We start from the raw sequence: 27,774 nt of genomic DNA, 5'->3' as shown, positions 1-27,774 counted from the left end.
GGCACACATAGTGCTCTTTACTAGGGACTTTACTAGTAAGGCAAACATATCAATCATGGACAACTAATTACCATTACACTTTATACAGGGAGCACTTGCACGTTGACCCTGTTTAGCAGTGGCAATGAATCCAAAGCATCTAAGTTAGCAACACAATGTCAGAAAAAAAGGTCTAGGGGGGAAAGCAAAAAGTTTAGGGAATTAGCCAAAAAGGGCCACCAAGTCCTACAGTGACAATGCCTCATATTATTACAAGGTTGCACCTACACCTGCAAGGAAAAATATGCTTACTAACACGAAACAGATATACTCTGCTTCTTTTATTTCCCAGCTGTCTTTACAAGGGTTCTCCTTTTGAGGGACATCATGGACACAAAATCGGTCGGGGGACTAAAGAATGGCAGGTTCAGGGAACTGAGACAATATTTAGAGTGTGTCTCATATCATAACAGATTGTCTTCCTAAATAATACAGTGCAATAAACTTCCCGTCTTGGACTAGTCAAGATCAAGGACATGAACACACCTCGGATTCCCTTGCTCTCACACTTTGAGGGATGGCAAAATTATACATGGCATAGTGAGGATAAGCTGGATGAGATTATACATGATGGTTTATAAAATTCATCAGACCCCAATTGGAAGGGAAGGTTGGTTTGGCCTATAAACACAAATAGGTGTCAGTGAAGATTCAGGGGTACCACCAAAGGGTTTAATATGTATTGGCCTGATCAACGCTGTGTACAACAGGAACATCTAGGGGTGGTGACATCCTAGAGTGTTGGGAAGTTATGCCTAGATTGGTTAAAAACGTCAACACTGTCCCTGGTGAAACAACACTTATCCTTACTTTCAGATTACATGGATCTAAGGGATTTTTTGTTGGGTATTCGAAAACCACATCGAAAATGCTTCTCATACGCTATTTACAACGAAATATGGACGATCACTCAACAGGAGGCTGCCAAGAGATTACATGAAATTGATAGGGCTAACCTAGGGAAGCCTTTGGTAGTGGTCGCCAAAGTCATGACTACACTTACATCAAGGATTTATTCACTGGCCAACATTGTATCTTCTGCTATAGATATTATGGAACATGATGTGTCCATTCTCCAACATGGGCAATCACAGCTACGTTCAATTCTGTTCTTAAGCTGGACATTACAGTCATTGCCATCCGGTCACGTGCCCTGGTGATATATTAACAGTACGTCTCTGTTTTCTGCTTAAAATTTAATTAAACGGCAGACTACAATGGCACAAAGGGATGCAAGATATACAATGTTGCACACTAAAAAATTAGACAAATTACCTTTCACTGTGGCTAAATCACCTTCCATAGAATGGTTAATCCATGGGCATATCACATTGCCAGTGACAACATTTCAATTTCAAAATTGTCTACAGTGCCAGCAGGTGGGCAGGTATGAAGCATTGGGTGAGGAATACATCCATGAATCCTGGGAGTTACCATACAGATTTAGATGCAGAAATAGTGGCACTGAAGTCTTTCTCAGCAGTTCACACTGCGATAATTTGTTAGGTGGATCTTTAATTTTTCAGAATATTATGCTTCACGTAGCTTGCAACCCTTCGGTTGCAATGCAATCTTGTCATTTGAAAGGGTCCCCAGCTGCCATGATTCATCCGGAGTTCAAATTACTCTCGAACGGGAGTTATTTGATGTTGAACGATCAAGGTTGTTGTGGGATGCTGCCAGGCATTGCATATCTGGTCACAGTAAATTCCAGGGTTACTTGTTGTATGCAAGTATTATTTCCACTGACCCACACAGTCAGGGAGGTGCTGCTATGGCCTTCGGTGAATGTTTCTCAAATACAGTTTGATTCTCTGAGCAGACTGAAAGCCATACTGTTACAGAAAGAGGTGGCCTCAACCTCGATCTGTGAGACTTTTGATCTACAGGTTGCAAGGTCTTCAGCTGAGATACAGGCCCTAGTCTGAACTAACTTCCCACTCCATTTCGGGGAAATGGTACATCATATCTTTAATATGTCTGATACGAGTGGGGTAGTACACCTATTTATGACCATAGGTTCAAGGCTATTAAGCACCTTTCAGATGGGTTTCGGAGTTATTCCATCTTTAATACACTCCGTATTTGGAAGCATTTTTGGAGGTCTTCCGCTACATGTAGTGGGTATCCTGGTTCTAATTGTTTTGCTACGTAATGGACAGCCCAAATACCAAGGAGATGGAAAAAGCGCTCTTGGAGCGACGTTGCCGTGAACACATGGTACTCCATCTGGGCACAACTCGGCTTCGGGAACTAAGTGAGCACTGGTTTCTGTCATTCAGATCTGTCTGGGTTGACTGTGTCTTGCCTGTACTCCGCTGCTTATTCTACAGACAAGTACGCATGTTGGCCATCTGGTGATGGTTGCACCTCCAGACATGGATGTACTGCTGGACCCGTTAAAGGCCCATGTAGTGTGGTGTCCTCTGCGTATTCCAATTCTAATGTCAGCATTCTTAGAGCCACCAAGGGATGCTTCAGCTCCTGTTGGAATGGACACCGGCCCTGCAGCAAGTTTACAGGCATCGAAAGCTTCCTCAGCAATGGCTGTGGGAACCGGAAAAGATCACCTTTGCTCCATGTGTAGGAGAGTAGGATCTGCTTCACATGTTTACCCCCACTTTTTGCTGGTGTTTCACTGTTTTTCGACTGCTTCCTCTCTAAAATGATTCCATGTACTTTAGGTACATTACAGATTGGATCTTAGGTGCCCTTATAAGTCCCTAGTACATGTTATACTATGTACCCAGGGCATAGGTACCCCAGAGGCCTACCAGGGGCTGAAGCATGTATTATGCCACCCCTGGAAAGCCACCCAAAATGACACCACAGGTCTGCTACTACAGCCTGAGTAAGGTGGTGCATGCACCCCTTACCGAGATATAGGTTCACTATATCTCACCATATACTGCATATACAAACTTGTCAGTAACCCCTATGGCAGGCATTATCAATCCTGAAGGCAGGGTGCTTGGTTATATGTGAGGGGGTGCCCAGGCATGAGCTTAGCCCCTCTGCAGCCTTCGGAATCTCTTCTCCGGGGTTGTCAGTAGTGCAGCCTGAGCATATACTCTTAAGTGCATCATAACCAAAAGGTAAATGCTAACTTTGGACTGGCTGCATGGAAACATGTCGTGTTTGGTGTCAAACACCTTAGAATCATACCCCCACACCAGTAACTGGTGTGGGAGTATGATACCACCCTTCTAGAGGGAGAGACATGACAGCACTGGTATACCCGGTAGAAACTTAATAGAGCCCTGGCATCACAAGATGGATGCTGCAGCCACAGACACGGGTCTGGCCTCCTGCTGCTGACCGAAACTCCAGCAGGGGAGGCCTGGACAAAAGGTTTCCTGTCACAGGGAGGTGTAACCACCTCCCAGACAGTCTTATGTATATTGGGGCTGGGTGGGAGCACTGTCTGAGTGCTTTGAAGTCCTGCACTGGGGGCACATTTGGTGTCCCTGGGCATAGTCCAGCTCAAACCGGTTCAAGGGCTTCCAGCCCCTGCTCTGGCGTAAAACTGGACAAAGGAAATGGGTGTAACCACCCCCCTTTCCAAACCCTCCCATAGGTGGGTCCCCAGAGCTAGTCCAACACCTTCCTTAGCTATAAGTATGGAACCTCTGTAACCAGAACTTTAGATTACCCTGAACGAAACTCAGAAGCCAAATCCTGGACCTTCGACGTTCTGCTCAAGACCAGAGGACTGAAGAAATCTCCCTTGGGGTCAAGGAGTGCTTGGCAGGCACCAAAGAAGCAATTTGCTGGTCTGAATTATAGAAGCTCCCGCCGGACTCCGAAGTATTTGCAGCCCAGGAAGAAGATTTCCAGACATCTCAGAGGCCAACCCGAGTCCCCAGCAAAGCTGAGACCCGCAGCCCTCGTGAGTAGCATGGAACCAGAGCTCCTGGTCACCGTGCACTTTTGCAAGTGCATTGACTTCTCGATGCCTCTTGAAGTTGTGCTTGGGCTAACTTGTAGCCCCCTCCTCGAGCACTGAATCCACTGAAGATTGTTGGCCTGGTCATTCTGAGTGACCCGTGGGCCGCCATTTTGTGTTTCATCTTGAGGTCCCTTTACGATCCCTGGTCAATTGACTGGTGGGACCCTGAGGGGCTAACTTTGTATTTCCTTGGGTTTGCCTGGTTGCTCCAGACATGCCCTGACTCCCAACCAAGTGGTGAGTCCCACAGACCTTGCTGGTCTGCACTGAAGCATCTTTCTCATTTCTGCGTGGGTTGCTGTTGCCAAGACTTGTTGTGTCCAATCCGGGCACCAATGCTGCAGCACTCGACATCCTTTGTGGGCCAGCTCGAATCCAGCTCCTGGTTGTCCTAGACGCCTCCTGGTCCTTGTGGCTGAAGAGTCAAGCTTCACCTCTTTCACCTGAAATAACCCAACATCGGTGGGCATCTGCTCATCGCCTTCCTGGTCACTGGCTAGTGACCCAGACTCTGTCCCCTCTGCTTTCAGGTTCTTCTCATCTTCGATCCAGGCTTGGATCTCTTCGGACACTTCGCATCTTCACGGCAGCAGCACTTCTTTGCCAGCTCCCATTGAAATCGACGACGCGACCCGAAACCAAAAGACACCTATGCACCCAGCTTCCGTGGGTGAGGTAACACGAGTACTCTGGTGCTCTCGTGGGTGCTAGCGCTAGAACTTCCTAAGTCCAAAAGGGTTTGGTCCTGACTCATTTCTAAGTGTCCCTAATCTTTAGAAATCTAACCGCGACTTTCCCTATTGAAGCTAACTGGAGCTCGCGGCTGTGTTCACACACTGCACACGGCCCCTGTGGGTCCCCTGTGTCACTACCTTGGGTGGTTCCTTGGGGTCCCAGTGATTCTACAGGCTCTAGGCCTTATGTCTAGTTAAGTTGTGGTTCTTATACCACTATTTTAGTATATGGTTTGGCTCGCTCTAGGGCCTGACGTGTATTTGTGCTATTTTACTGTGATTATTGAAGTGTAACTTATGTGTTTTGACCTCTAGTCTCATAAAGAGACTAGGAGGGTGTGTTTAGTAATAAATACATATATTTTATATATATACCTGGTGTGGATATCTTTCATTTAGTGACTCAAGAGATTATAGACTGGTAAAACAAGCTGATTTACATTCCTTCAAGACTTAGCCTGAAGGCTGCTCTTTAACCTATAACCAATAAGGGGTTGTTTGGACTGATACAAGGTGCCCACTATAACTAGTGGACAGCATATATCAGGCCAACTTCTCACAACATTGATCTGATCCAAGAGGTGTTACAGGGACAGCCGTCTGCTAAGGCAGGCAACAGTGATGTTGCGTCTCCCGTACAAGACACATAAACATTTGGCTCTCTGTGTGCTAGGAACAATTTGGCTTTTATCGAAAACAACTAAAACTGAAATTCGGTAAAATCATTCTTTTTATTTTTCCTCTTCAGCTCTCACTGAGCACTTTGGCTTTCGGGTTGCTCAGTTGGTCCGAACAGTATATTGATTTTTAGAGGACTCATAAAGCTTTTTTCCTATACATCATTATTTTTAACACATACTATGTTTTAGATGTTTTTTAGACTCATATCTGAGCTACATTTTTATGCTTTTTATAAACTGGGGTATTTTAGAATTTAGTATTATGTCATCCAGTCTGATGAGGAGTGGGTGTTATGAACCTCAATGTACCCCAATATAAGCCTAGGTAGTTACACGACCCTTTACCTACATCTGCCCTACCATTGTTCTACATAAAGGGTTTGGCGCTGACCTTTTCCCTAGTTAGGTGCTACATGACTGTTGTGTTTTTTTCTCCGAAAACTAGCCTCATGTATTATGCATGAGGATTCTCAGGTTCACCGCAGGATTACCATCTTCTGCATAATAATTCTGTATAAGAGTCAATTCTATTGTCATCCTTGCCCCACATGCCCACAGTACACTTCTAGGTAGAACCCCTGAGGGTACCTTTTGGGTACATAAGCACTACATCTACGCTGGGCAAACCAGAGGAGAAAGACTTCCATGCTGACATGCTGACGCAAAACGCTGAGGTCCCTGCATGCAGTGGTCTGTCTTTCCTTGTGGGGTGTCCATCCCGAGAACAAGACGGGGTCTTTCGCTCTCCCACATCAGGTAGTGGGGTTGGCTCTCTCCTAAGGGGATTATTGGCTATACACCTACATACATGCTAGGCACATTAAGGTACACCTAGTTAGGGTTTGAATCATAGGAGTACACATTATTACTGTTATGTATCTATATGCCTGAATATACTAATTGTTTTAGCACTATGGTAGAATTCTACATTTTCTTTACTCTATTGGTGCTCCCAACAGTATATATCTGTTTATGTGTAATGATTGTTGCAGCACATGTATTTTATAATAGAATGACGCTGGTTTAATGAACACTTATTGAAAACGTCCCCACCGTTTAGTCTGTATATCTCCCTGAGACAAAGTCAACACACGTGACTGAGCAAAAAATACTGTACTGTTTCCAAGAACCCTGAGAGGTCAGGGTTGTCATGTTCGATAGTTGCCAGAAACTATTCGCTCCTTGGTAGGAGGGGCTCCTAGTGGCACTGTGAGCTAGCTGGTCTACAGACTAACATATCCTTTGGGGGGGCCTGGAATAAGGGCGGGGCCATAGTGGTTATGAACACTTCAGATTATGATCATGAAGTGTTGAGACTGCCAGGCGAGAGAAAAAATTATCATCCTCTCCCTAGAGACCCTGTACATGAGTTACAGGATCAGATTACCAAGATGGTGGCGGAAGCAAGGAGTAAGACCTGGATTACGAGTAAAGAGGCAGAGTTTCTAGTTAATAACAAACCCAGAACGCCAGCCTTCTATATACTCCCGAAGGTACATAAAGTACAACGCCCGCCTCCGGGACGCCCGATAGTGTCGGGTATTTCTTCTATTCTTGAGCCCCTTTCTCAATTCGCTGACTTTTTCTTACGAGAATCAGTCCTGAGACAACAATCATTTGTACAGGATACGACAGATATCCTGAATATTTTGAATGATTTGGAATTTGACTCTTCGCAACAGTTCTTGCTCACTATTGATATCGAGTCCCTTGATACTAGTATCCCCCAGGAGGCCACAGCAGCAAGGGCCCTGGGTGAACAGGAATGGTTTTATGACACGCCCCAGTCTTTTGTGCTCCAATGTATCGAGCTTGCCCTCACACACAATTATTTTTGCTATAAGAATGACCTGTAATTACAGGTGTCCGGAACATCTATGGGCGCAACTTTTGCGCCGAGCCTGGCCTGCATTTATATAGGCCAGTTTGAGGAACACTTTCTGTACCAGTCGTCAAACCCCTTCCAGAGACATATTTGTCTCTGGAAGAGGTATATTGACGATGTTCTGTGTATTTGGAAGGGGAATGAGAAAACCCTTTTACAATTTCTGAATTGGCTGAATAATCTTGACCCTTGTCTAAAATTCACCTGGACATTGAGCAATGAGCATGCGATATATCTAGATCTTGATATTAATGTGCAGGGTAACAAACTGAACACAATGGTTGACCAAAAAGGGTCCGATAGGAATTCATTGCTCCACTATCAGTCTTATCACCCGAGAGCTTTACGGGATAATTTACCAGTAGGCCAATATTTTAGGTACCGCCGCAATTGCTCCACTCTAGAGACTTTCTCTCAGCAAGCAGGAGAGCTCTCAAGTAAATTGATACAAAGAGCGTATCCTAAAAAGATCATTAATGGAGCGTGTAAAAGAGCCCATAATACACCATGGGAGGCACTCTTAGAAAGGAACACAAGAGAAGCAGGTGATTGTCTGACTGTGGTGATGACTTATGACCCCCTGGCCTCTAAGATAAGACAAATGATGAGGAAACATTGGCTATTGCTATCCACTGCAGGTTTTAAAATGCCTCAAACTAGATTTGCGTTTAGGCGTGCAACTAACTTAAAGGACAAGTTGGTGTATTCACGACCACAAGCAAAACAAAGAATCTCATCAGTGCCGGCTGGACATTATCCTTGTGGCAGTTGCTCTGTCTGTAACTTGACGGAGAAGACTAATTGTGTAAGCCTAAATAGTGGCAAAAAATGGTTTCTGAATAAATTTTCAAATTGCAACACAATAAATGTGATCTATAGACTCACTTGTCAGTGTGGGTAACAATACATTGGCCTTACGACAAGGAAAATAAAGGTACGGATTCAAGAACACTTGAGTACCATCAAAGCCGGTAAACTTACCACACGTTTGGTACAACACTTCTGTGAATCCAAACATGATCTGCAGGCCCTGAAGTGGGTGGTTTTGGAGAAGGTGTTGGCCAGCAATGATTGTATAGAGAAAGTGTTGGCAACCAGAGAAGCCCGTTGGATATTTTCCAAAAAAGTGGATCAAATTGGTTTAAATGACCACATTGAGTGGAATAAAATAAGCAGACAGTGGTATCTCGGATAATGATGTCAATAGTTGAGTAGATCTGACTGTGGACACGAACATGAGAAGCGCTTCAATGTATGAGCAGTAATAACGATAAGAATTGGTCCAGGTCATGTGGGGAGTAAATTGTATATAGAAAAGGATTATATCTAGGTACTCCTGACTTAATATGATGTGGGATCTGCCCTTGTTAGGTGCAAAAAAGAATGTGGTGCCCCCCCCCCTTTTTTGGCGTGTAAATTAAGTGGTCCCAGCTAATACTCTGAGTTGACATGAGCGGTTTAAATTTGAAAAATTAAGAATCCGTTTAGGCATACATTTGATAAAACATCCTGCTAATTGCGCGCATTTTTCACACGTTTTTATGCTGCTGTACACAAGTTGTAGTTAGCATGTATAGTGGCTGAGGGCTTGACTGAATGCTCCCTGAGTGGATCACTAGACATTTTAAGATGGCCGCTGTCGGCGGGCAAAGCTCTAAGTATTTTGAGTATTGGCCCCGGAACACGTGAGGCGGAAGTAGAGGGGCGTGGACTAGAAAGGAACGTATTAGTAGCTACAATGCAGTTGTGAAGCGAAGCGGGGATGAGATACGGCCCATTCCCATATTGGCTGCGGTGAGAAAAACACATAAGTGGTTGAAGTGCTGCCATTTTTTACTAAAGGGCGCTGTGTCACCTTGGGTACTGCCGTGTTCAGTTGCGGGGAACTGAACACGGCAGTGTTTGAATGAGGACTTGAGTTATAGTTGCAGCAGGGCCGTTATGGAAAATGTTACTGGCACATTAATATATGGGTACTGGGTGCTGGCTACGTGAGAATTGATAATTGATATACGAACATTGCATTGCTGATGGTTGAATGCGGTATATGATTTTCGAAATATGCACAAAGGCAATTCAAAACAATTGGTGAGGGTATTATTGTGGATAGTATAGTGATATCCGGAATATAAAACATACAACATAAAATAGAGTGAGGCACGAATCATGGATGAGTCTGATAAAGAGTTTTAAACTCCTTTTTTCCACAGGTGGAACACGTGCTAGCGACAGTAGAGTTCTAAAAATCAGGGAAAGAGTGTTCAACACAACCCCGTTTGGTATAGTGGAGGCTGGAATGAATGCCCTCGGCCTCTACATGGTAAATACACTCAATTGAAATGAGTAGTTGATGTGTAATAGACTTGACTATTAATACATGTGGTTGGTCCATTTTTATCGATAATAGAATAGAAAATGGCTATTCTGTTTTCTTTTCTTCCATGTTTTTAACAGCCCTTCCGCAGTACAAAAGTATTTGTCCAGAGAGGCGAGTGATTGAAACCCTATGCCCTGATGAATTTGCCAGAACAGTGATAAGTGGCAAGGAAACATGTTGGCCTTCCTTATAAAGGTTAGCAACATAGAGTGCTTTTACTTTGAGTAGACTCACTAGTCTGAATAAAGAGGGTAACCTTAAGTGAGTTTCTGACTCAATTTTAAATCTTGCTTGGAACATCTGGTTCTTCGCAATACACGGGGTTCTTTCTTCTTTTTATGGGGACAGTGAATTCTCTTTCTTGATCTCTTTCTTTTCTCTTCACTGGACACCAGTTTCCTGATTTCTGTGAGTGGGCAACCAATGATGATAAAACGTGGGCATACTGGCGAGAACCGGCTGGTAGCCTCCCTGGTGTTGCTTACGTGAGGTGCCCTCTCACTTTCACATTTATTTTTCTGATTTATTTTCCTGATCTTCCTGGCTTGCTTATTGTGGGGGAGTGATTGTCAGGTAGTGGAGGGCTGTTTTACACGTTTTACACGTTTTTCTGAAATTAAAGAGGTCTAGGACTACATTAATTTGGATGTAATACCAGAGACTGGGGGGAAGATAGGTATTCCCATTAGAAGTGTAGGTCCTAAGTAAAATTGTGATTCCTCTTGGTGCCAAGCCTTTTTTGGTTTGATGAATGTTGAGAGGAGGGCGGCTTGGCACTTACCCTCCATAGCTCCATGTTGTGAAGAGGGGCCTGGAATCAGTCTGGACACCAATCCCTTCATTTATGTTGTCTAAAACGTGCAGATCCTATATAGATTTATAGGAACTACACAACAGTAGGAAAGTTTATTCTGTGCTTAGTTTATCTGTTTATAGCTTAATGGTATATTTAAGCTATAACATTGTTTTGTGTTAATTGTGTCTTTTTCCATTTGGTAATGTGTTTTTTTACTTTACTGTATAATCTTTCTTTACACAAATGGGCAGGAATATGGTGTCTCCTCTACCTGGATGTATTGCCAGGTGTTTTGCTATTGATTCTTGTAATATTGTATTAGAGAAGGCTCAAGTGTATTCTTTCAAATGTGGTTGCAGTTGGAGCTGATCTCCTGGGCTCTTTACATATGTATTTGTGGCTCCTTTCTTATGTTGTATAAACATTGCTAATTTAACAATACTGAATGAATAGCTCATTCTACATACTGCCTATAACATACACTGACTGGCCTTAATATACTTTAGCTAAAGGAATAGACATTCCTTTTAAAACCAAATGCATTATGGAGACGCAGCATCTCTGTACCACTGGTCACATTTCAATTTAGAACAAGTCTCATCTACTATATGCCTCCTTCTGTGCAAATAACAAGTAAAAGTCTTGCACACACTGACTTTGCATGTGTAAACTGCAACACCTATCCATAGTCAAGTTACTCAGAATAATCACAGACAGCTGATAATAGTAAAAAGGTGGGTGCTGTAGGCTGCACCCTAGTACTTAATTACGTGCAGTATTACAGTAGGTAAGTCTGCATTTAGGAGAGACAGAGCACAAAAACAAGAGGTTCAAAAAGTGAAATCACTTGGTGCTTTCACATGTAGCATTCAATTCCATACAACCATCAGAATGGGACTTGTTTGTAAAGCTCTATCCCCCTCTCCAATGATTCAGTTTCAGTTTCAGTTTAGATCTTTATTCGACTATCAAAAGGTAGTCACAAAAGAACAATCATATTACAATTAAAACGTTTTAAAAACAGATACAGTCACAGTTATTAAAATCATTCCATTTCTTATGTTATAACCATACACATTCTTGTATTCATGACATCAAAAAAGAGGCAAAGCATTATTATTACGTGTCGAACAATCAGCTACAGATGTGATAAAATCATGTCAATTCCATTCTACTATGTTCTAAGGGTTTTCCTCATGTTAATTGCTTTCAGGATGAACAGGGCAACACTGTAACAAGTCAGGGGGTCAGCTAATGTCACCAAAAATGTCATAGCTACTTTGTGTGACCTAATATTATGGGTGATAAACAATGGTTTTAAATAAAAACATCTAAAATTCTGGTACAAATTACAAAACAACATAAAGTGCAATGTGCTTTGTTTACTTTTGTTATCGCACGGGCATAACATCTCATCCGTCGGATGAGCGCTCATTTTAGGGAAAGCTACGAGATGATGAACTATGCCGAATCTCATTCTTATTAGCAAAAAGCAGTGCTGGGCATAGGTCACATATGACAAATAGTTATTTGCACTCGCGTCTATGCTGTATGATATATATACAGGGCGACAGTAGATTTATCCATCTCAGCCTTAGATCTCAAATCCAACCTATGTTGTAGAAAGGTATCCCTAATCTCCTTCTTTGTATAAAGACAAAGTTTTTGATGTTTCTGACCATACTGATGTTCTTTACAGATTTTCTAAGTTGGAATTAATATATAGTAGCCATGGTATTTATTTTAAGTGCATCGTGCAATTTAAGACAATCTAAAATAATTGATTTAGTAAAATCAGTTTCTTCCCTTTTCCAAATAGAGTTACACAATAACAGTGGTCTGGCCAATAGGAGGTCTTCTAAAAACTGGAGACCCACCTCATAATGTGCAATAGTGTTTGAAGCGGATGGCGGCAAATATAACAAGCATTTCAGGAAAAGATTTTCTTGCATTTGCAGGTCCTTGCTTTTTACATGGCCCCAAAGCCCTGCCCCACAAAGGGCTATACTTACTTCTTTGGCTGTGTATAGAGCTACCATCTCATTCGTTGGCCTATTCCCCCATTTAGAAGAAAATTTAAAAATTCCTTGGGTTGCCCTGCTCATTTTTACTCTAGTATTCGAGATGTGTTGGGACCAAGAGCCATTATCCGTGAAAAAAATACCAAGGTAGCAAAAGGAATTAACAGTCTTAATAGGGCTTTTTTCAATAAAAAAAGTTTTGAGAGGTTTAGGTTTGGGCCCACAAATCATAGTATATATTTTAGATTTATTTATAATCATTTTCTTTTGTATCATAAAAATTGAGAATGCGTCCCTCAATCTCTGAAGACCTATCGGAGTTCTGGTTAAAAGTACGGCATTGTCCGCGTATAATAAAACAGGTATCGAACGACCTGCCACCATAGGGGCATCGGCCTGTATTTTCTGCAAATAATTATCTATCTCGTTAATAAATAGGGAAAATAATATTGGTGCTAGGACGCATCCTTGCCGTATCCCCCGTCCCACTTTAAATTTAGATGTGCATTCCCCCTGGGGGCCAAAACGAACTTGGCTAGATAAATTATCGTACAGACGGGAGAGAAACAATCGCTCTTGGTGCTCCCATTGAGATTAAAGTTGACCAAAGCAGGTTATGGTCCACCAGGTCAAATGCACTGCTTAAATTGGCAAAGCATAAATATATAGAGCCTGCCTTTGCCCTGGTATTCTTGCCGATAAGTAACTCTAAGTTTGTGCATTGCTTAATGGTCCCTATTCGCTTTCTGAACAAATACTGCACCGGGGTTAAAACAGAGTATTCAATTGCCCATTCCTCTAGTCTTAACAACAGGACCCTACTCATCACTTTCATGGCAGTATCTAAAAGCGAGATCGCACAATAGTTTCTAGGGTCCTCTTTATCCCCCTTTTTGAATATGGGTATAATAATCGATTCTCCCCATGTCTTGGGGATTATATCTGTGGCAGCTGTATTAAACACTCTAGTTAGGATGGGTCCCCATAAAATAGGGGCTGATTTGAACACGTCCACTGGGAAACCATCCGGCCCTGGGGCCCGACCCCTGGCACTTGCTTGGATTGCGTGGATGACTTCCTCATTAGTGATGTTCAGGTGGAGGTTTCTTCCCTCTCCCAACATCCCTTCCTGCACCTTCGTCGTCTCCCCATTACTGTTAAAAATTATCTACCTTCAACAAACCTGGTGCAGAGGCTCAATACACCTAAATTTCTAAGAGGAGTTTGGGATTCCAGCAATAACATGTAGCAGTAATGGTAGACCATCAGGCGGCCTAGCTTTACACCTTTCAACTGCCATTAAAGTTAACGCAATGCCACTGAGACTCTCATGCAATTGCCTGTCAGCAGTAACCCAGGATAATTTTCACATTTGTAAAAAATTGTATAGCATCATTACTAATCAATGTTTACCTAAATTTATATAACAGCAATCAAGAGCAGAAATTAATCCATCAAATTAAAAAAGCTGTTAGTACTTGTTTTGGCATCCTGAAGTGTCTAAAGAGAATTTTGATGTATCTTCCAGCATGTGCCTAAAGAATGGTCGTCCAAGAACCTAGTAATTTCCAGATTGGAATACAGCAAAGCCCTTTACATGGGCATTGAAAAATGTCTACTAAAATGACTTCAGATGGTTCAACATGTGTCTGCTAGGCTTCTCCTTCACTCTCCTAGATATACTTCTTCTACCACTTCACACTCTTCACTGGCTACCTATTGAGCGTCAGATCAAATTTTAAGATCTTTGCTTTATGCATAAATGCGTTTACAACTTAGGCCCCCTGTATAGGTGGCGGCCGGACTGCCAAGGACAGTAAGACGGTCCCAAGACCGCAGCACTTGTAATCTAGTTCTCTGTCATAACCACATAATGAAAAGTTAAAACTCAATGGGAGCGATGAGTGTCTAATTCATATTAAAAATCAGATGGAGCGAGAGGAGCCAAGATGGCGACCGGGATGGCAGCGTAGGCTCCCGGCTCCGTGAACCTCCGCACCCCGCACAGATATCCTGTACGAGATCCTTAGCCTGCGCTATCTGCCCGCGTTGGTGAACGCGAGCGGCAACCGATTGTGTGACCCCGAAGTTTCTGGCAGCGGTACCGCCGGAGAAATGTCCGTCTGAAGTTTGCGGCCTGTGCGGCCCTGGAGCCGGGACCTCGTGTGGACGCCGTGGCCGGGCGGCAGTGCAACAACAGCGGCCTTCGGTGACTGAGTGGAGTCGGACTGCCGGAGTGTTGCGAATGTCGACCTGAGTTTCGCCGTGGTCGTTCCTACCACTAAGCGTAGCGGAACGGGTGCGTGCCCGAGGTGGCAACTCCAAGACTCTCCGGTGATTGCCTCAGCCTTCGCCGGTGAGCTGCCCGGACGCCGCCCGTAACTCGCCCCGATTCTCGCGGGCTGCTCCCGGATTTTCGCGGGCGCTGATCCGTGGCGGGGACGACTGTGGCCCGTGACCACACACCGGACACATCACTTGCCTGCCCGCGGAACCCTGTTTCCAGCGACATGGAACCCGAGGCGCTTGGGCCTGAGTCCCGGTCCCGATCTGGGTTGGAGCTACCCAGCGGCCATTTTGGTAGGACAGTGTCCCCCATCCTGTACACTGGGTTGCAGCAGGATTGGGAGGGTGCGCCTCTGAGGAGCGTAGCGGAGCGAGCGCCGGGAGCTGTACTGGGGTACGGTGACCTTCTCGAGGCCCTCGGTGCCCTTCATTCCACCTTGGTTCACGGCGCCTGGGTGTTGGGGAGCAAGCTCGATGGAGTGACATCAGCGTTGGAACAGTTGCCGCCTGCCTATCCCCAGGTACACTGGGACTTCTTACGCCGCGCACGGGGGGACAGTGTCGTGGCCGCCCCTGTGAATAGTGCACAACTGGACTCTCCGGACAGGATATTAACGTGCGATCAGCTGGCTCTGGATCTGGTCTGTTCCGGAGGTTTTGGACCGGAGTGGGGGCTGGTGGCCTTGTCCCGTGCGCGGCCTCCGATGACTCAGGCAACATCCAAGCAACGGTCGCCTACTCTGCCTGATTCCGCCTTCCTGGGCCTGGTGTGCAGTGTAAATCCTGGCTCAGCACTGGGAAAGACGACCCTCCATAGAGCTGATTGTGTCGACCTTCAGAGCCCTCTACCCTACTTGTGTGTGTCGCTTCCTGATCTTTATTGGACGCTTCTCTTCCTGGTAACACTGGACATGGCACTGGGACGAGGGGTATGCATGGGTGGGTTTGCAAAGAGTGGCCAAGGATGAGGCTGACCCTTCAGAGGTGGTCATCTACTAGGCGGGCGGGCTCGGGCGTTGTGTGCTCTCACGGCATAACTGTTAGTGTACCAAGTGCGTAATGCTCCTTACTTCACTTTGACGGGGTCGATTTCGTGTTCTGTATTGTATGCTGCGGGAAAACGTATGGTGCGGGAGGGAGAAGCCGGGGGCGTGTTTTACAGGCCCTCCTCCAGTTTATTAATACTCTCTCTACCCCCCCGTCTGGTGGGGGCTTTTTTCCTACTCTTTTTCTCTGTTTCTTCTATATTTCGGATCTGGTTCAGGGGCGACAGGCACACTGCTGGGGGGGGGGCCGTACTCATCTGCAGAGGTGCAGGGTGGGGGGTTGGGGGGGGGGATTCTTTAGTCTTTAACCTCCTTTTTCTATGGCCTCCTTTTCTTCTCTTATTCTTCTCTGTCTTTTTCTGGGATCAGCATGGTAGAACTCCTTTGTTGTTAATCACTGCTGTTTCCGGAGTGCCATAATTTCCGTGGAGTTTCCTGGGTCTTGGGGCAGGGGGGTTGCAGGCGCAAATGGCCGTGTCAATCCTACACATCCTGAACTTCCTGTTTCAGCGCCATTGCCTAGATAGACTGCTGTTTATTGGTTACGTTCGTCATTCTGCCTGCCATTTTTCGCTGCTGGGAAACTGTTTGGCGCCTGATCCTTCCATCCTTTTCTATTATAAAATGTAAACCTTTATTATCCTTGTCTCCTACCTGGGCTGTTCAGAGACTGAGAGTATGCTAACGTCAAGATTTTGCACCCCGAGGTGCTGACTGTGATAGACTTGCTTTCTGTTATTCTGACTGTTTAGCGGCCGGCCCCGGGGGTTGTAGGCCCATACGTGTAATGATTGAAATATCAATAAAGGTTTTCAAAAAAAAAAAAAAAAAAAAAATCAGATGGAGCACTGCAAATATATAGACTAAAAGAGTGGCAAACCTCACAAGGAACCCAGAAATGAAAGGATACATTCTTAAGCTTCAAACCCCTGTTCTGCTCGCTAACACTATGGCTAGGAGTGATCAAGGCATTGTAAGGTGCGATGGCTAAGAACGAGACTATACTACGCACTCTCAGGCCAATACATACCCAGAACAAGGGGTAGTTCAGGTTGGAATTAAAACATTTAAAAGCAGAGCTCAGGAAAATAAAAAGCATTTACAAAAAAGGACGACGTCTCTGACACCATGCAGACGATACTCCAGTTAAAAACTGAGAACAGGAGGAGATAGTGGGAAGAAAAAAGTAAGTACTGGAACTACATTAACATATTAGATGATTATCATTACATCCAGACAAAAAACGGGGTAAGGGCCTGATTTACATCTTGGTGGAAAGGCTGCTTCGTCACAACTAAATATAAATCCCATTACATCCGATGGAATTTAGATTTCAGCGGACAGGTTATCCATCACCGTTGTGATGGAGTAACCCGTTTACCAAGATCTAAATAAGGCACCAACCAACAGGCACATGCATCAAACCTTTTTGCGATCGCAAACGGTGCGAATCGCAAAAATTGGCCGTTTGCGATCGCAAAAGACAGTGTAGAAATGCATCAACTGTATATTTGCGAAAAAACAACTTTTCGCAAATATAAGGAATCGCAAAACATTCTGCGATTCAAATAGCGAATCGGTATTAGCGTCTCCCAAATAGGGAATCGCAAACAAAGAATCGCTAAATGGATGCATGAAAAATCGCAAATAGCGATTCCCATGAAAATCGCAATTTTGCGATAGCTAAATAAGAACGATCACAACCAGGTGGTAATCATGAGTGCAAATCAGAGACAGGTGAAAACCAACTGAAACCCATTTAAACACAGCCAGAATGAGCCAGCACTGTTCACAATGGCAGGGATTTACCTGATGGCGAGGAGGATGAGGCTGCAGGCTGCCGCACAGAGACGGAGGCGAATAAATGAGCGCATCTTCAGAGTCCGCATAACTTTGCTAGGCCAGCAAGAGGATGAGATATACGATAAGTATAGGCTCAATGCAGCAATGATCCATGACCTAATCAATGAATTGGACCCCATTATGCAACGACAGACACGTAGGACCAATGCCATCCCAACGCATGTGCAGGTCCTATGTTGCCTACACCTCCTGGCGTCAGGCAGTTTTCAGGGGGTCATTGCTGTAGCGGGAGGTGTGTCACAAAGCGCACTTTCAAGAATATTGAAAGCATTCCTTGATGCCATGATGGCCGTGATCGGGTCTCACATCAAGTTCCCTACCACCGCGCTTGACCTTGCAAAAACCAAACAGGAGTTCTACCAGATAGCTCGTTTCCCACATGTTTTGGGTTGTATTGATTGCACCCACGTGGCAATATGTCCCCCTGCAACACAGGAATATTTATATAGAAATAGGAAATGTTACCATTCCCTCAATATTCAGGTTGTTTGCAATGCCAAAAACATAATCACTGACATTGTTGCGCAATTTCCAGGGAGTGCACATGACTCTTATATCTTCAGGCAAAGTGGCATACACACCCGTCTTGTCAGGGGAGAATTTGGAGAGGGACATCTGCTTGGTAAATATGTGTAATAGTTTATCACTGTCATTGTACGTATGTCAATGTCAAGCTGCCACTGACTCTTTGCTCCATTACATGTAGGTGACAGCGCATACGCCTTGCGTAATTACCTCATGACGCCTTACCTCAATCCCACAACTGCCAACCAACAGAGGTACAATGCAGCACATATTTCGACAAGGAACATCATAGAGCGCACATTTGGGCTGCTGAAGAGCCTATTCAGATGTCTACATAAGACCGGTGGAGCACTGAAGTACAACCCTGAACAATGCTGCAAGATAGTAGCAGCATGTGCCATGCTGCACAATATAGCGACAAAGGGAGGAATGGAAATCGAGGTGTCTGACAGCGAATCGGAGGATGGGAACCAGCAAGTGCCACACCACCATGCAACACAAGGGGCAAGCGCAGCAGAAGGGCGTAGGAGAAGATTTGACATCACACAAAATTATTTCTGAGGTGAGTAATGATGACACAGAAACTGAATATTGCTATCAAAGTATTCTTTAATTAAATAAAAATGTCATGAGTGTTCAAGCACACTTGTAATCTGACCAGTGCAATGGACATAAGTGGTTTGCAAATGTAAATTTACTTGTCAGTCAGTGAAAAGTCAAATCCAAATAAATGGTTACGTCACCATAGTGGAATGTACTTGTACATGCCAGTCTAGCGCTTTTTCCCACGAACACCCAGACGCCTGTCAGACCCAGCATTGTCATCCGTAATGTTGGAAGCGGCGGGGGTACTGCTGCGTGTGTTGCGTCTTCCTGCAGTGCGGACTGGAATTGCCAAACTACTTAGGCTTTAGCCACCCTCACTACCCCCTTCCAGCGTGGACATGTTTGCCGCAATTGTGGAGGCATTAAGCAATTCAACTGCATTGGTCACCTGGTCCAGTGCTTTAGCCACATCCCCGCTCCAATGGCACATTTCAGTTTGCATGGTCACAGACCTACGTGCCAGCAGTGCAGTTGTCGTGGCCAACCTATTGTTTGATTTTGCAAAAATGTTCAGGTGCAGCATTAGTTGACGATGCTGTCTCTTCTGGGATACATTTCCCTCATGCATCACCTTGCTCAGTTGCTGCACACTTTCAGACAGTACTGCTGTCATCTTGCCAATTTGTAATTGTACTAAACTTGTGTTTTTTGTCTGCAGGCGCTGCATACGGAGCATCTGTCCCTCAAGACCACCCCAGACATCACTTGGTTGCTCCTCCTGCTGTGTCCTGAGTGCTCTTCCTCTCCTACGCCGGACTCTGTGATTGGTTCTGGGGACCTGTGGTTGTGGTTGTGGTTGTGGGATGGAAGTTGTCTGGCCATGGCTGCCACCTGGTGTTGCATCAGCCTCATCATCACACTCCATGGTGACTAGGGATGGAACAGTAGCCCTGCGTGACTTTGTTGGACGTGAGGGATTTATTTGCACCACGGGTGTGTCCATCTGTTCACCTGCGCTGGTGTCCTGCATGTCTGGGGAATCGCTATCCACAGCTTCTACACGTTGAGCATCTGTGAGGTGAAAGTGCAAAACTGCATTATTTAATGTCTGTGATATAAATTTCACAGTAATACATTTTTGCCTTTGTTAATGAATTTATACTCTATTAAACTTTTTTGGGTTGTTACTCTGAGATTTGACATTGTAACTGCTTGACCTGACTACATCTCCCATAATGCCCCTCACCTACTGAATACATTGTGTAGTTGATGTTCAAAGTCTGCACTTGGGCTGTACTGTGGTCATGTTCTACCTTTACATTTTAAAAAAATGGTAACATACATTCATCTTACCTTCAGATGCGTTTGCTGCTCCGGACGTGTCCAGCTGGGTCACACCAACAACAGCTTCTGGCTGGATGGTGGATTCAACCAAGTCCTCCATGGGAGTGTTCCCAGTGTCTGTTGGTGTTCCCCCTCCTGTCTTCTTTGCCTCCTTGAGCCGGTCAGCAATGCGCACCTTAGCCCGACTGCGCAAGTCGTACCATCGTTTTTTCAGTTCTTCAATGGTGCGGTGTGTCACCCCAATGGCATTGACCCTGTTTTGGATCCGGAGCCAGATTTTCCTTTTCTCCTGCTCTGCCACTTTTAATGATGCCTTTCCAAACAGCTTATCATGGCTGTGGACTACTCCCTCAATGAGGGTGTCAATTTCTTTTTCTGCAAATTTAATTTTGCGTTTCCTGCCTGTTTGGCTCTCCTCTGCTGTTTGTGAGGCTTCCATTTGTTTGAAAAAGTTGTTCTACTGTCTCTGTCACACTCCTGTTCAGCTCCCAGAGCCAGCTCCCTCCTCTCCCTGAGACTGTGCACTGGAAATGAGGCTGGAGCTGCTCACTTCCTGGTTGTGATGTCATCAGGATGCATCAAAAAGCGACTTCGGTATTTGCGATTTCGCTAATTGCGAAATTGCTAATAGCGAGTTCGCAAATGCCGAAATCGCAATTTAATTAGCGATTTTTAGCGAATCGCAATTTTCTCGCATTTTTTTGGTGCATCGTGTTTTGCGAGTCTTTATTTGCGATTCCTTAAAAATCGCAAATAAGGACTCACAATTTTTCTTTTTGATGCATGTCACTGCAAGTGCTGCTGAATGCAAAAACAACATCATACAAATCTACCATGGCATAAGTATACTAGAGAAAATTATGGGTCTCACACTAAGCCGTAGTTATTCCCCACAAGGCAACATGGTTGACCATAGAGGAGAGGGTGATGTTTTCAGTTGTATAATCAACACATACACACCAATTGTGCACTAAAACGGTGCACATCAGGTGATGCCCTAGGCCAAATGGGATCTATGACTCCCTGCTCAAGGCCCATATAGATTATTGAAAGACCTAGTTCAGAGACCTTTGAATAAAGCATCCTTCCAGTTATCTACTGTCACATAATCTTCCAGCTTCATTCTATGCCCTCTCTTTAAAAAGGGCAACAGATCAGATCCAAGCTATTACCATCTAATACCTTTACTAGACATTGAAAACAAGCTTTACACCAAGATCCTATTTCAGGAATTAAAAACTCGAATAAAGAGTAGGCAAAGTATTTGTAGAGGGTATTTACGTATATGAATGGCATGTTGATATTTCTCGTTAATTGTTCCTGTTTGTCTTCTGATATTATTTAGAATTTAGGAGGATTCTAGAGTTCTGGGGCAGAGCACTGGTTAGATGAGCTGTTGAAAGGTCACCTTTGTCGTCGTGGATCATTATCTTTCAATTAAATTTATTTCAGAAACGCCTCTCCTGCGAGCTGCCTCTCCTTTTAACTGTTCTCCCATTCTACATGTTGGTACAAGGAGTGGACATCATTTGAACAGTTATGAGAGAAATTGTTGTGGGATCAGTTACAAGACCGCTACAACCCACTAACCCCCTGGTGACCACCCGCTACTGCAAGGACCTTGGATTCTGAGGTTTGGTATTCCCTCACCTTCTATTCAGTTTAAATAAATTTTGAGGTGGAAACCGAAGTGCTCATCTGTTGACAAGCTCGCAACCAGTATCGTCGAGAGCTGCACTTCGGAGTCTGTGCCTATGTGGCGCATGCATTTGGAACTGGAGACTGGCGTTTCCTGTTCTCATGCGATGAACGCTTGAGACCTGTATGCTCTCTTTCTCCGCTGCAGCTCCATTTTTGCCCTCAGCTGTTTACAAGTCTACGTGAAGGAGTGGCAATCACATACTTTTTAAATTAACTTGCTTTGGTGATTCTAGCCTCCAGCTTCTCATCACTTCCTTGATGCATATTGGTAAGGTATAAAGATGTTTGTTTCATGTTTATATCCTGCTTTGTAGCATTAGTACATTGTTAACATACTTTTATGGCAGCAGCCACTCAAGGAGTAATTCAACCTGCCCCTCTTCTGCAAAGGGTTAGCAAGCCAGAAATCAAATGGAAGCACAGGCTGTGTATTTTTGAAAACTACCTTACTTCTATTGATGCTGCTTTTTAATCATCTGGGCACAGCTGGACAAATGTTTTTTGATAATCTACCACTGGTGGCGGTACCAGGCAGTGAGGAGGTGGAATGGAATGTTTATCTTGAAGCCATTGAGTGCATGAACAGATAGTATACTGAGAAGTCAAGTTCTGTCTTGAAAATACATAATTTCTTTAAGAGGAATCAAACCAGTGAGGAAACAGTGGAATAGTTTAAAGTGGCACTGCGTGTTTTGGCATCCACATGAAAATGTGAGAACAGTGTAGAAACATATATAAGGGACCAGTTTGTTTTTAATTGTTATTCTACAAAAACACAGTAATCTTTGCTTACTTATAGGAACCTGTCTTGGGGAAATGTGATAGACATTGCTAAAAACATAGAAAGATCTATCATTTCTCCACAAGTGTTATCTAATCAGGGAGGTTTGCAACCGGTAGCTTGCATTTCAGTGGAGGGTATGCTGTAGGCAAACATGTCTCTGGTGTGGCTCGTAAAACCATTTAAGTAATAATACTGTGTGTCCTGCTGTTGGAAAGAGATGCAATGGGTGCAAAAAAGGGACATTTCCAGTCTGTTTGTAGGCGAATGTGAAGATCAATAAAGTGCAAGTGAGGGAGTGCATTGATGATTTTTCTAATGTTGTTCTAACTCTTGAAGCCGATAGGTGTACATTTGTTGGTAGGAATATTAAAGGACCTATGTGTGTAGCCAAAATTTATGGACATGAGCTAATGATCATGGCCGACTCTGGGGCACCTAGTACAGCTTTGGCTGATACTACCTGTTACAAATGTTGGACAGAAAAGTTTCCTTTAAAAAAAACTGATATCAATCCTAAAGTTTTTGGGGACAAAAATACTGGAATGGAGGGTTATTTTGTTGGTCTCCTGGAATGCTTGGGCAGGAGTATTCACACTAAAATATATGTTGCTGTGACAGGCAGAGATATTATTGAGTGCAAAGATTTGGCAAGGTTAGGCATCCTTTTGAGGCCAAGACATGAAAATCCCATTGTTCTGGATGACATGCCAATTTTGTCTCTGGATATTTATGAGAATTATGTGTTGCAGGTTATGGTGAAAACATTTCTTTTTTTTTTTTTGAAAAACCTTTATTGACATTTCAATCAATAACAAGTATGGGCCTACAACCCCTCGGGGCCGGCCGCTAAGCAGTCAGAGCAACAGAGATCAAATGTTAACACAGGCAGCACCTTGGGGAGCAGAATCCTCATGCTAATATAGTCTGGCCAGTGAACAGCGCAGGTAGGACACCAGGATAAAAAAGGGTTTTCATTTTATAATGGAAAAAGACAGAAGGATCAGGTGCCGAACAATTTCCCAACAGCGATAAAAGGCAGGCAGAATAATAAACGTAAGCAATAAACAGCAATCTATTGGATCAATGGCGCAGACACAGGAAATTCAGGGCGGGGAAGAATATCATGCCCAGCTGCGCCTGCAGTCCCCTGCCCGAAAGCCCAGAGAACACCCCGGAAATTGTGGCACACATGAAAAGGCAACGATTCACAACAAAGGAGGCATACCACGCTGATCCCAGAAAAGAAAAAGCAAGAAGAATCAGAGAAGAAAAAGGAGGCCATGGAAAAAAGAGATTAAGACTAAAGAATCCCCTCCCCCAACCTCCCACCCTGCACCTCTGCAGATGAGTACGGCCCCCCCCCCCCCAGCAGTGTGCCTGTCGCCCTGGAACCAGACCCGAAATATAGAAGAAACAGGGAAAAAGGAGTGAGAAAAGAACCCCACCAGTCGGGGGGGTAGAGAGAGTATTAATAAACTGGAGGAGGGCCTTCAAAACATGCCCCCGGCTTCTCCCTCCCGCACATTATGCTTCCCCCAAAGCAAACAGTAAGCAACACAAAATCGACCATGTCAAACAAAGATGGGGAGCATTTTGCACCTACTATACCGACAGTTATACCATGAGAGCACGCGACCCCGAGCCCGCCCGCCTATTAGCCGACCACCCCTGAAAGATCATTCTTATCCTTGGCCACTCTTGGCAAATCCGCCCATGCATACCCCTCGACCCGGCGCCATGTCCAATGCTACACGGTAAAGGAGCGTCCAAAAACGACCAGGAAGCGACGCACCCAGGTGGGGTGGAAGTCTCTGAGTACCAACCCAGTCAGCATTATGGAGGAACGTCTTTCCCCGTGCTGCCCCAGGATCTGCACCGCACACAAGGTCCAAGAAGGCGGAATCAGCCAGAGGAGACAACCGTTGCCTGAGTTTTCCCCGGGTCGCCGGAGGCCGCGCACCGGACAAGGCCACCCCCCCCCCCACTCAGGTCCAATACCTCCGGGACAGATCAGACCCACAGCCAGCCGATCACACGATAGTAGACTGTCCGGAGTTTCCAGCTGGTCACTAGTCACAGGGGTGGCCACGACATTGTCGTCCTGAGTGCAGTGCAGGAAGTCCCTGTGTATCTGAGGGCAGGCAGGCCGCAACTGTCCCAACGCTGATGCCACACCATCAAGCCTACTCCCCAATACCCAAACGCCATGGAGCAAGGTGGAATGAAGGGCACCGAGAGCCTCGAGAAGGTCACAGTACCCCAGCACAGCTCTCTGCGATCGCTCCGCTACGCTCCCCAGAGTCGCACACTCCCGATCCTGCTGTGACCTGGTGGACAGGATGGTAGACTTCATCGTGACAAGATGGCCGCCGGGTAGGTCCAACCCGTATTGGGACCGGGACACAGGGGCAAGCGCATCAAGGTCCATGTCGCTGGCAAACAGGATTCCGGAGGCAGACAAAAATGTATCCGTTATGTAGTCACAGGCAACAGTCGTCCCCACCACGGACCAGCGCCCGCGAAAATCCGGGAGCAGCCCGCAGAAATCAGGGCGAGTTACGGGCGGCGTTCGGGCAGCTCACCGTCGAAGGCAGAGGCAATCACCGGAGAGTCGTGGAACTGCCACCCCGGGCATGCACTTGTTCCGCTCCGCTTAGTGGTAGGAAGCGACCACGGCGAAATGTAGGCCGATAGTCGCACCGATCCGGCAGTCCGACTCCACCCAGTCACCAAAGGCCGCTGTTGTTAAACTGCCACCCGGCCAAGGTGTCCACTCGAGGTCCCGGCTCCCGGGCCGCACAGGCCGCAAATTGCAAATACCCGTTTCTCCGGCGGTACAGCCGCCAGAAACTTCGGAGTCACTCGATCGGTTGCCGCTCTCATTCACAAACACGGGCGCATAGCGCAGGCTGAGGATCTAATGCAGGATATCCGTGCGGGATACGGAGGTTCACGGAGCCGGGAGTCTACGCTGCCGTCCCGGTCGCCATCTTGGCTCCTCCCCCGTGAAAACATTTCTTGATGTTTTCATGGACCAGGTAGGTAAAGGATCTGAGCACTGTATTGAATTGAAAATAGATGCTGTGCCTATTGTTCACAAGGTGCGTCCTGTACCACTTAGTGTTCGTAGGGATCTTAAGTCTTTACTTCATAATCTGTGTGTAAGGGATTATTCAAAGTACCAATCCATCCGAATAGGTTTCTACCATAGTTCTGGTAAAGAAAAAAAGGAGGATTTACGTTTGTGTGTGGACTTGCGTTAATATAACCAGATCATCTGATTGATTGCAATCCCCTTCCTCATTTTCAAGAAATGATCGCTAACATAGGTGATGCTAGATTCTTTTCCACTATTGACTTACATTCGGCATACCATCAAACTCCCCAAACCATGGATATTCTGTTTGGAGAGATGGAAAACATATTCCAAAACAACATGGATATTCTGTTTTGGGAGATGGAAAACGTGCAAACCTTTCAGAATGATATTCTTGTATTTACAAGGGACAGGGAGGCAAATTTGTTGGTCCTGGAGAAGCAATTGAAGATCTTGAGTGACCGCAGGGTAACAGTCACACCTGAGAAATGTAAACTACTAGTCCAGAAGGCTGATTTTTGAGTGCACACCATATCTTCTTAGAGTGTAAGACCTATAGTTTGTAACTTGGAGGCTATAAGAAAAAAGCTCCTTTGCCTATGGACAAAGATGCTTTGCATTCTTTCCTAGAGCTTTGTGAATACTTTGCACACTTTCTCTCTGGTTCTGTGTTGAATGTGCAACCTTTGTGATCCCTACTTAAAAAGAGTATAAGGTTTGAATGGACACCAGAGGTGGATAAAGCTTTTCAGTCGCTCAAAAGGTTGGTTATGAATGCTCCTACTCTCAATTTTGCCGGGAGGGAAATCTTTTATTGCACTGGTTGCTCGTTTAAAAAGTATTGGTGCAGTGTTTGGTGAAATTGTGGTGTGGTAAAGAGATCACTGTATTGTTTGCTTATAGGACTTAACTAGATGCCAAATCGAAATATAGTACTGTATAGACAGACAGGGATCCATTACACTTCAGGAAGAGACTTAAAACATGGCTCTTCCCAAAAGATTAGAACAGGTCGCAAGATGATACCCACCAACACACCTTTGTCCATGATAATGTGTACTTAGCTGCATAATAAAGAGCCAGGATACCCGTGGGAAGACAGCCCACTTTATAAATATAGTATCCTGGTGCTGTATTAATCTTTTGGGAAGAGCCATGTTTTAAGTCTCTTCCTGAAGTGTAACAGAACCCTGTCTGTCTCAGGATTATTGGGAGTTCATTCCAAAGTCGAGCTGCCTCGTTCATGAATGCTCTTCCTCCAAATCTAGTTTTGTTGAATCTGGACCTGCTTGCCAGATTAGCTGATGAGGATCGTAGGCTTCTTTCTGGGGCATACCATTTTAACCTATTTTGTAGGGGGGTTGACCTAAGGCTGTGCAGTGCCTTGAACACAATACAGAGCGATTTAAAGCATATCCTCAGTGTCAGAGGGAGCCACTAAAGTTCCCTCAGGGACAGAGATGCAGAAGACCTACGTGGTCTATTTAGAGCCAACTTAGCTGTCACGGTTTTAACTCTCAGCAATCTCTTGATTAAGAAGTTTGGAGCTCACAATAACAGAGTAGTCCAGTCAGCTCAGGATACCACTTCTTACCACTAGGGCTCTGGCCGAAATTGGAAGCAATGGGAGTATCTTTCATAAGGCTCTGATGAGGGAAAAACAGATTCCAACCATTTTGTTCACTTGAGATTCTATGCTGAGTTTATTATCAAAAATTACACACAGATTTTGAACTGTCTCCCAGGGTGTCGGGGGCTTATCTGAAAAAATGGGCCAGAAATTGGACGGGAGGGAGAATATAATTTTTGTTACAGGGCAGCATAAGATCTCTGTCTTATCGCCATTAAACTGCAGTGTGTTATCTCTAAGCCAACCTGCAGTTCTTTTCATACATTTGTGGAAGATATCGAGTGGCATTGATTGATCTCCTTCCAGGGACAAAATAAGTCATGATGTGAAACAACTTCAGCTTGCCCTTTAGAGTCCTGCAGTGAATGGTTTGGTGGAAAGGGTGAATCATTTTCTTAATGAGGGTGTACAGACAGCATTTCCAGCTGGTTTGGATGAGAAAGGTTATTTAATGAAAACCTGTGGGCATAT

General features: G+C 44.9%; 1 protein-coding gene across 1 annotated transcript in view; it reads left to right on the top strand.

The window, feature by feature from the left end:
* Nucleotides 1-19,600, top strand: part of LOC146830711 (uncharacterized) — a 148,756-nt gene extending 129,156 nt beyond the window's left edge. Inside the window, exons 4-5 of the mRNA XM_085604906.1 lie at nt 18,383-18,763; nt 19,466-19,600. Of these exons, the coding sequence (XP_085461032.1) occupies nt 18,383-18,418 (36 nt within the window). The 3' untranslated portion in view covers nt 18,419-18,763; nt 19,466-19,600. The remainder of the gene's footprint in view (nt 1-18,382; nt 18,764-19,465) is intronic.
* The last annotated feature ends 8,174 nt before the right edge of the window (nt 19,601-27,774 follow it).

This window comes from Triturus cristatus, chromosome 5_1 (assembly GCF_964204655.1).
Source record: "Triturus cristatus chromosome 5_1, aTriCri1.1, whole genome shotgun sequence".
NCBI classification, from domain to species: domain Eukaryota; kingdom Metazoa; phylum Chordata; class Amphibia; order Caudata; family Salamandridae; genus Triturus; species Triturus cristatus.
Note: the sequence above shows the minus strand (reverse complement) of the source record. Positions and strands in the feature narration are given on the sequence as shown.